Here is a 9,317-nt window from a genome sequence, read left to right as displayed (position 1 = left end):
TTTTACTGTGCGGAGAGCAGGGAGATACCAGATCAGCATCAGCTTTGGAGGCCTCAGTGTGGGACTCAGCCCTTACTACAAGATCTTCCAACCAGGCAAGAGGGGGGGGGGGGGACTAGGCACTAACACTAGGGGAAATACCTGTGCTGTCTGGGAGAAGCTGCGACTTGTGTGTGAGGGCTGTCACTGGTGGTTGTGTAGTGTGTGTGTGTGAGGGCTGTCACTGGTGGTTGTGTAGTGTGTGTGTGTGAGGGCTGTCACTGGTGGTTGTGTAGTGTGTGTGTGTGAGGGCTGTCACTGGTGGTTGTGTAGTGTGTGTGTGTGAGGGCTGTCACTGGTGGTTGTGTAGTGTGTGTGTGTGAGGGCTGTCACTGGTGGTTGTGTAGTGTGTGTGTGTGAGGGCTGTCACTGGTGGTTGTGTAGTGTGTGTGTGTGAGGGCTGTCACTGGTGGTTGTGTAGTGTGTGTGTGTGAGGGCTGTCACTGGTGGTTGTGTAGTGTGTGTGTGTGAGGGCTGTCACTGGTGGTTGTGTAGTGTGTGTGTGTGTGTGTGTGAGGGCTGTCACTGGTGGTTGTGTAGTGTGTGTGTGTGAGGGCTGTCACTGGTGGTTGTGTAGTGTGTGTGTGTGTGAGGGCTGTCACTGGTGGTTGTGTAGTGTGTGTGTGTGTGAGGGCTGTCACTGGTGGTTGTGTAGTGTGTGTGTGTGAGGGCTGTCACTGGTGGTTGTGTAGTGTGTGTGTGTATGTGTGTGTGTGTGAGGGCTGTCACTGGTGGTTGTGTAGTGTGTGTGAGGGCTGTCACTGGTGGTTGTGTAGTGTGTGTGAGGGCTGTCACTGGTGGTTGTGTAGTGTGTGTGTGTGAGGGCTGTCACTGGTGGTTGTGTAGTGTGTGTGTGTGTGAGGGCTGTCACTGGTGGTTGTGTAGTGTGTGTGTGTGAGGGCTATCACTGGTGGTTGTGTAGTGTGTGTGTGTGAGGGCTGTCACTGGTGGTTGTGTAGTGTGTGTGTGTGTGTGAGGGCTGTCACTGGTGGTTGTGTAGTGTGTGTGTGTGAGGGCTGTCACTGGTGGTTGTGTAGTGTGTGTGTGTGTGTGTGAGGGCTCTCACTGGTGGTTGTATAGTGTGTGTGTGTGTGAGGGCTCTCACTGGTGGTTGTGTAGTGTGTGTGTGTGAGGGCTCTCACTGGTGGTTGTGTAGTGTGTGTGTGTGTGAGGGCTGTCACTGGTGGTTGTGTACTGTGTGTGTGTGAGGGCTCTCACTGGTGGTTGTGTAGTGTGTGTGTGTGAGGGCTCTCACTGGTGGTTGTGTAGTGTGTGTGTGTGAGGGCTGTCACTGGTGGTTGTGTAGTGTGTGTGTGTGTGAGGGCTGCTCACTGGTGGTTGTTGTAGTGTGTGTAGTGTGTGAGGGCTGTCACTGGTGAGTTGTGTAGTGTGTGTGTGTGAGGGCTGTCACTCGGTGGTTGTGTATTGCGTGTGTGTGTGAGGGCTGCTCACTGGTGAGTTGTGTAGTGTGTGTGTGTGAGGGCTGCTTCACTGGTTGGTTGTGGATAGTGCGTGTGTGGAGGGCTTTCACTGGTGATGATTATTGTGTGTGAGTGTGTGATGAGGGCTCTCACTGGTGGTTGTGTAGTGCGTGTAGGGCTCTCACTGGTGGTTGTAGTATGTGTTAGCTGTCCGTGTGTTGTGTAGGGGTGATCTGTCACTGGAGGTTGTGTAGTGCTGTGTAGCTCAGCTGTGGTGATGTAGTGTGTGTGTTGATGCTCACGTGTGTTGTGTTGCTGTGGGATCGCTCACTGGTGGTTGTTGTAGTGTGTGTGTGTGTGAGGGCTCTCACTGGTTGTTGTGTAGTGTGTGTGTGTGTGAGGGCTGTCTGGTACTGTTGGTTGAGTAGTGTTGTGTGTGAGGGCTCTCACTGGTGGTTGTTAGTTGTGTGTGTGTGTGAGAGGGCTGTCACTGGTGTTGTGTAGTGTGTGTGTGTGTGTGTGAGGGAGGCTGTCAACTGGTGGTTGTGTAGTGGTGTGTGTGAGGCTGTCACTGGTGGTTTTGTAGTGTGTGTGTGTGTGTGAGGGCTGTCACTGGTGGTTGTGTAGTGTGTAGTGTGTGTGAGGGCTCTCACTGGTGGTTGTGTAGTGTGTGTGTGTGTGAGGGCTGTCACTGGTGGTTGTGTAGTGTGTGTGTGTGAGGGCTGTCACTGGTGGTTGTGTAGTGTGTGTGTGTGAGGGCTGTCACTGGTGGTTGTGTAGTGTGTGTGTGTGAGGGCTCTCACTGGTGGTTGTGTAGTGTGTGTGTGTGTGAGGGCTGTCACTGGTGGTTGTGTAGTGTGTGAGGGCTCTCACTGGTGGTTGTGTAGTGTGTGTGTGAGGGCTGTCACTGGTGGTTGTGTAGTGTGTGTGTGTGAGGGCTGTCACTGGTGGTTGTGTAGTGTGTGTGTGTGAGGGCTGTCACTGGTGGTTGTGTAGTGTGTGTGTGTGTGAGGGCTGTCACTGGTGGTTGTGTAGTGTGTGTGATCTGTCACTGGTGTGTGTAGTGTATGAGGGCTGTCACTGGTGGTTGTGTAGTGTGTGTGTGTGAGGGCTGTCACTGGTGGTTGTGTAGTGTGTGTGTGTGTGTGTGTGTGTTTGAGGGCTCTCACTGGTGGTTGTGTATAGTGTGTGTGTGAGGTCTTTCACTGGTGGTTGTGTATTGTGTGTGTGTGAGGGCTCTCACTGGTGGTTGTGTAGTGTGTGTGTGTGAGGGCTCTCACTGGTGGTTGTGTAGTGCGTGTGATCTGTCACTGGTGGTTGTGTAGTGTGTGTGATCTGTCACTGGTGGTTGTGTAGTGCGTGTGATCTGTCACTGGTGGTTGTGTAGTGTGTGTGATCTGTCACTGGTGGTTGTGTAGTGCGTGTGATCTGTCACTGGTGGTTGTGTAGTGTGTGTGTGTGAGGGCTCTCACTGGTGGTTGTGTAGTGCGTGTGATCTCTCACTGGTGGTTGTGTAGTGTGTGTGTGTGAGGGCTCTCACTGGTGGTTGTGTAGTGTGTGTGTGTGTGTGAGGGCTCTCACTGGTGGTTGTGTAGTGTGTGTGTGTGTGTGAGGGCTCTCACTGGTGGTTGTGTAGTGTGTGTGTGTGAGGGCTCTCACTGGTGGTTGTGTAGTGTGTGTGTGTGTGAGGGCTGTCACTGGTGGTTGTGTAGTGTGTGTGTGTGTGAGGGCTGTCACTGATGGTTGTGTAGTGTGTGTGTGTGTGTGAGGGCTGTCACTGGTGGTTGTGTAGTGTGTGTGTGTGTGAGGGCTGTCACTGGTGGTTGTGTAGTGTGTGTGTGTGTGTGAGGGCTCTCACTGGTGGTTGTGTAGTGTGTGTGTGTGAGGGCTGTCACTGGTGGTTGTGTAGTGTGTGTGTGTGAGGGCTGTCACTGGTGGTTGTGTAGTGTGTGTGTGTGAGGGCTCTCACTGGTGGTTGTGTAGTGTGTGTGTGTTTGAGGGCTCTCACTGGTGGTTGTGTATAGTGTGTGTGTGAGGTCTTTCACTGGTGGTTGTGTATTGTGTGTGTGTGTGAGGGCTCTCACTGGTGGTTGTGTAGTGCGTGTGATCTCTCACTGGTGGTTGTGTAGTGTGTGTGATCTGTCACTGGTGGTTGTGTAGTGTGTGTGATCTGTCACTGGTGGTTGTGTAGTGCGTGTGATCTGTCACTGGTGGTTGTGTAGTGTGTGTGTGTGAGGGCTCTCACTGGTGGTTGTGTAGTGCGTGTGATCTCTCACTGGTGGTTGTGTAGTGTGTGTGTGTGAGGGCTCTCACTGGTGGTTGTGTAGTGTGTGTGTGTGTGTGAGGGCTGTCACTGGTGGTTGTGTAGTGTGTGTGTGTGATCTGTCACTGGTGGTTGTGTAGTGTGTGTGTGTGTGTGTGAGGGCGGTCACTGGTGGTTGTGTAGTGTGTGTGTGTGTGAGGGCTGTCACTGGTGGTTGTGTAGTGTGTGTGTGTGAGGGCTGTCACTGGTGGTTGTGTATTGTGTGTGTGTGTGAGGGCTGTCACTGGTGGTTGTGTAGTGTGTGTGTGTGAGGGCTGTCACTGGTGGTTGTGTAGTGTGTGTGTGAGGGCTCTCACTGGTGGTTTTGTAGTGTGTGTGTGTGTGTGAGGGCTCTCACTGGTGGTTGTGTAGTGTGTGAGGGCTCTCACTGGTGGTTGTGTAGTGTGTGAGGGCTCTCACTGGTGGTTGTGTAGTGTGTGTGTGTGAGGGCTGTCACTGGTGGTTGTGTAGTGTGTGTGTGTGAGGGCTGTCACTGGTGGTTGTGTAGTGTGTGTGTGTGAGGGCTGTCACTGGTGGTTGTGTAGTGTGTGTGTGTGTGAGGGCTCTCACTGGTGGTTGTGTAGTGTGTGTGTGTGTGAGGGCTGTCACTGGTGGTTGTGTAGTGTGTGTGTGTGAGGGCTCTCACTGGTGGTTGTGTAGTGTGTGTGTGTGAGGGCTGTCACTGGTGGTTGTGTAGTGTGTGTGTGTGAGGGCTCTCACTGGTGGTTGTGTAGTGTGTGTGTGTGAGGGCTGTCACTGGTGGTTGTGTAGTGTGTGTGTGTGTGAGGGCTCTCACTGGTGGTTGTGTAGTGTGTGTGTGTGAGGGCTGTCACTGGTGGTTGTGTAGTGTGTGTGTGTGTGAGGGCTCTCACTGGTGGTTGTGTAGTGTGTGTGTGTGAGGGCTGTCACTGGTGGTTGTGTAGTGTGTGTGATCTGTCACTGGTGGTTGCATAGTGTGTGTGATCTGTCACTGGTGGTTGTGTAGTGTATGAGGGCTGTCACTGGTGGTTGTGTAGTGTGTGTGTGAGGGCTGTCACTGGTGGTTGTGTAGTGTGTGTGTGTGAGGGCTGTCACTGGTGGTTGTGTAGTGTGTGTGAGGGCTCTCACTGGTGGTTGTGTAGTGTGTGTGTGTGAGGGCTGTCACTGGTGGTTGTGTAGTGTGTGTGTGTGAGGGCTGTCACTGGTGGTTGTGTAGTGTGTGTGATCTGTCACTGGTGGTTGTATAGTGTGTGTGATCTGTCACTGGTGGTTGTGTAGTGTATGAGGGCTGTCACTGGTGGTTGTGTAGTGTGTGTGAGGGCTGTCACTGGTGGTTGTGTAGTGTGTGTGAGGGCTGTCACTGGTGGTTGTGTAGTGTGTGAGGGCTGTCACTGGTGGTTGTGTAATGTGTGTGTGAGGGCTGTCACTGGTGGGTGTGTAGTGTGTGAGGGCTGTCACTGGTGGTTGTGTAATGTGTGATCTGTCACTGGTGGTTATGTAATGTGTGATCTGTCACTGGTGGTTGTGTAATGTGTGATCTGTCACTGGTAGTTGTGTAATGTGTGATCTGTCACTGGTAGTTGTGTAATGTGTGATCTGTCACTGGTAGTTGTGTAATGTGTGATCTGTCACTGGTAGTTGTGTAGTGTGTGAGGGCTGTCACTGGTGGTTGTGTAATGTGTGTGTGTGTGAGGGCTGTCACTGGTGGTTGTGTAGTGTGTGATCTGTCACTGGTGGTTGTGTAATGTGTGTGTGTGTGATCTGTCACTGGTGGTTGTGTAGTGTGTGTGTGTGAGGGCTGTCACTGGTGGGTGTGTAGTGTGTGAGGGCTGTCACTGGTGGTTGTGTAGTGTGTGTGATCTGTCACTGGTGGTTGTGTAATGTGTGTGTGTGTGATCTGTCACTGGTAGTTGTGTAGTGTGTGTGTGTGATCTGTCACTGGTAGTTGTGCAATGTGTGTGTGATCTGTCACTGGTGGTTGTGTAGTGTGTGTGTGTGAGGGCTGTCACTGGTGGGTGGTTGTGTAGTGTGAGGGCTGTCACTGGTGGTTGTGTAGTGTGTGTGTGTGAGGGCTGTCACTGATGGTTGTGTAGTGTGTGTGATCTGTCACTGGTGGTTGTGTAGTGTATGAGGGCTGTCACTGGTGGTTGTGTAGTGTGTGTGATCTGTCACTGGTGGTTGTGTAGTGTATGAGGGCTGTCACTGGTGGTTGTGTAGTGTGTGTGTGAGGGCTGTCACTGGTGGTTGTGTAGTGTGTGAGGGCTCTCACTGGTGGTTGTGTAGTGTGTGTGTGTGAGGGCTGTCACTGGTGGTTGTGTAGTGTGTGTGTGTGTGTGTGATCTGTCACTGGTGGTTGTGTAGTGTGTGTGTGTGTGATCTGTCACTGGTGGTTGTGTAATGTGTGTGTGTGAGGGCTGTCACTGGTGGTTGTGTAATGTGTGTGTGTGTGATCTGTCACTGGTGGTTGTGTAGTGTGTGAGGGCTCTCACTGGTGGTTGTGTAGTGTGTGTGTGTGAGGGCTGTCACTGGTGGTTGTGTAATGTGTGTGTGTGAGGGCTGTCACTGGTGGTTGTGTAATGTGTGTGTGTGTGATCTGTCACTGGTGGTTGTGTAGTGTGTGAGGGCTCTCACTGGTGGTTGTGTAGTGTGTGTGATCTGTCACTGTTGGCTGTGTAATGTGTGATCTGTCACTGGTGGTTGTGTAATGTGTGTGTGTGTGAGGGCTGTCACTGGTGGGTGTGTAGTGTGTGAGGGCTGTCACTGGTGGGTGTGTAGTGTGTGAGGGCTGTCACTGGTGGTTGTGTAGTGTGTGTGTGTGTGTGAGGGCTGTCACTGGTGGGTGTGTAGTGTGTGAGGGCTGTCACTGGTGGTTGTGTAGTGTGTGTGATCTGTCACTGGTGGTTGTGTAATGTGTGATCTGTCACTGGTGGTTGTGTAATGTGTGTGTGTGTGATCTGTCACTGGTAGTTGTGTAATGTGTTATCTGTCACTGGTAGTTGTGTAGTGTGTTTGTGTAATGTGTGATCTGTCACTGGTAGTTGTGTAGTGTGTGAGGGCTGTCACTGGTGGTTGTGTAATGTGTGTGTGTGTGATCTGTCACTGGTGGTTGTGTAGTGTGTGTGTGTGAGGGCTGTCACTGGTGGGTGTGTAGTGTGTGAGGGCTGTCACTGGTGAAGGGTGTGTGTGAGGGCTGTCACGTGTGTGTGTGTGTGTGTGTGAGGGCTGTCACTGGTGAAGGGTGTGTGTGAGGGCTGTCACGTGTGTGTGTGTGTGTGAGGGCTGTCACGTGTGTGTGTGTGTGTGAGGGCTGTCACGTGTGTGTGTGTGTGTGTGAGGGCTGTCACTGGTGGGTGTGTAGTGTGTGAGGGCTGTCACTGGTGGTTGTGTAGTGTGTGTGATCTGTCACTGGTGGTTGTGTAATGTGTGTGATCTGTCACTGGTGGTTGTGTAGTGTGTGTGTGTGTGTGTGATCTGTCACTGGTAGTTGTGTAGTGTGTGTGTGTGAGGGCTGTCACTGGTGGTTGTGTAATGTGTGTGTGATCTGTCACTGGTGGTTGTGTAGTGTGTGTGTGTGAGGGCTGTCACTGGTGGGTGGTTGTGTAGTGTGAGGGCTGTCACTGGTGGTTGTGTAGTGTATTAGGGCTCTCACTGGTGGTTGTGTCGTGTGTGTGATCTGTCACTGGTGGTTGTGTAGTGTGTGTGTGTGTGAGGGCTGTCACTGGTGGGTGTGTGTGAGGGCTGTCACTGGTGGGTGTGTGTGAGGGCTGTCACTGGTGGTTGTGTAGTGTGTGAGGGCTGTCACTGGTGGTTGTGTAGTGTGTGAGGGCTGTCACTGGTGGTTGTGTAGTGTGTGTGTGTGTGAGGGCTGTCACTGGTGGTTGTGTAGTGTGTTTGAGGACTGTCACTGGTGGTTGTGTAGTGTGTGAGGGCTGTCACTGGTGAAGGGTGTGTGTGAGGGCTGTCACGTGTGTGTGTGTGTGTGAGGGCGGTCACTGGTGGTTGTGTAGTGTGTGAGGGCTGTCAGTGGTGGTTGTGTAGTGTGTGAGGGCTTTCTCTGGTGGTTGTGTAGATCACACACACCACCAGTGAAACACCTCAACATCACAAATGGCAGCCACTAACCCAACAAAGCACCAACACCTCAACATCACAAATGGCAGCCACTAACGCAGCAAAGCACCAACACCTCAACATCACAAATGGCAGCCACTAACCCAACTGGTGGTTGTGTAGTGTGTGTGAGGGCTGTCACTGGTGGTTGTGTAGTGTGTGTGAGGGCTGTCACTGGTGGTTGTGTTGTGAGTGTGTGTGAGGGCTGTCACTGGTGGTTGTGTAGTGTGTGTGTGTGAGGGCTGTCACTGGTGGTTGTGTAGTGTGTGTGTGTGAGGGCTGTCACTGGTGGTTGTGTAGTGTGTGTGTGTGAGGGCTGTCACTGGTGGTTGTGTAGTGTGTGAGGGCTGTCACTGGTGGTTGTGTAGTGTGTGAGGGCTGTCACTGGTGGTTGTGTAGTGTGTGTAAGGGCTGTCACTGGTGTTTGTTTAGTGTGTTTGAGGACTGTCACTGGTGGTTGTGTAGTGTGTGTGTGTGTGTGAGGGCTGTCACTGGTGGTTGTGTAATGTATGTGTGGTCTGTCACTGGTGGTTGTGTAGTGTGTGTGTGTGAGGGCTGTCACTGGTGGTTGTGTAATGTGTGTGTGTGAGGGCTGTCACTGGTGGTTGTGTAGTGTGTGAGGGCTGTCACTGGTGGTTGTGTAGTGTGTGAGGGCTGTCACTGGTGGTTGTGTAGTGTGTGAGGGCTATCACTGTTGGTTGTGTAGTGTGTGAGGGCTGTCACTGGTGGTTGTGTAGTGTGTGAGGGCTGTCACTGGTGGTTGTGTAGTGTGTGAGGGCTGTCACTGGTGGTTGTGTAGTGTGTGAGGGCTGTCACTGGCGGTTGTGTAGTGTGTGTAAGGGCTGTCACTGGCGGTTGTGTAGTGTGTGTAAGGGCTGTCACTGGCGGTTGTGTAGTGAGTGTAAGGGCTGTCACTGGTGTTTGTTTAGTGTGTTTGAGGACTGTCACTGGTGGTTGTGTAGTGTGTGTGTGTGTGAGGGCTGTCACTGGTGGTTGTGTAGTGTGTTTGAGGACTGTCACTGGTGGTTGTGTAGTGTGTGAGGGCTGTCACTGGTGAAGGGTGTGTGTGAGGGCTGTCACGTGTGTGTGTGTGAGGGCGGTCACTGGTGGTTGTGTAGTGTGTGAGGGCTGTCAGTGGTGGTTGTGTAGTGTGTGAGGGCTTTCTCTGGTGGTTGTGTAGATCACACACACCACCAGTGAAACACCTCAACATCACAAATGGCAGCCACTAACCCAACAAAGCACCAACACCTCAACATCACAAATGGCAGCCACTAACGCAGCAAAGCACCAACACCTCAACATCACAAATGGCAGCCACTAACCCAACTGGTGGTTGTGTAGTGTGTGTGAGGGCTGTCACTGGTGGTTGTGTAGTGTGTGTGAGGGCTGTCACTGGTGGTTGTGTTGTGAGTGTGTGTGAGGGCTGTCACTGGTGGTTGTGTAGTGTGTGTGAGGGCTGTCAC

The 9,317-nt window shown here is 52.4% G+C and overlaps 1 protein-coding gene across 1 annotated transcript in view; it reads left to right on the top strand.

Moving 5' to 3' along the window:
• Window positions 1-9,317, top strand: part of AREL1 (apoptosis resistant E3 ubiquitin protein ligase 1) — a 293,517-nt gene that overhangs the window by 488 nt on the left and 283,712 nt on the right. Inside the window, exon 2 of the mRNA XM_053697183.1 lies at window positions 1-95. This exon is cut by the window's left edge and continues 143 nt beyond it. Coding sequence (XP_053553158.1) covers window positions 1-95 — 95 coding nt within the window. The remainder of the gene's footprint in view (window positions 96-9,317) is intronic.

Source organism: Bombina bombina, chromosome 1, assembly GCF_027579735.1.
Source record: "Bombina bombina isolate aBomBom1 chromosome 1, aBomBom1.pri, whole genome shotgun sequence".
Lineage (NCBI taxonomy): Eukaryota > Metazoa > Chordata > Amphibia > Anura > Bombinatoridae > Bombina > Bombina bombina.
Note: the sequence above shows the minus strand (reverse complement) of the source record. Positions and strands in the feature narration are given on the sequence as shown.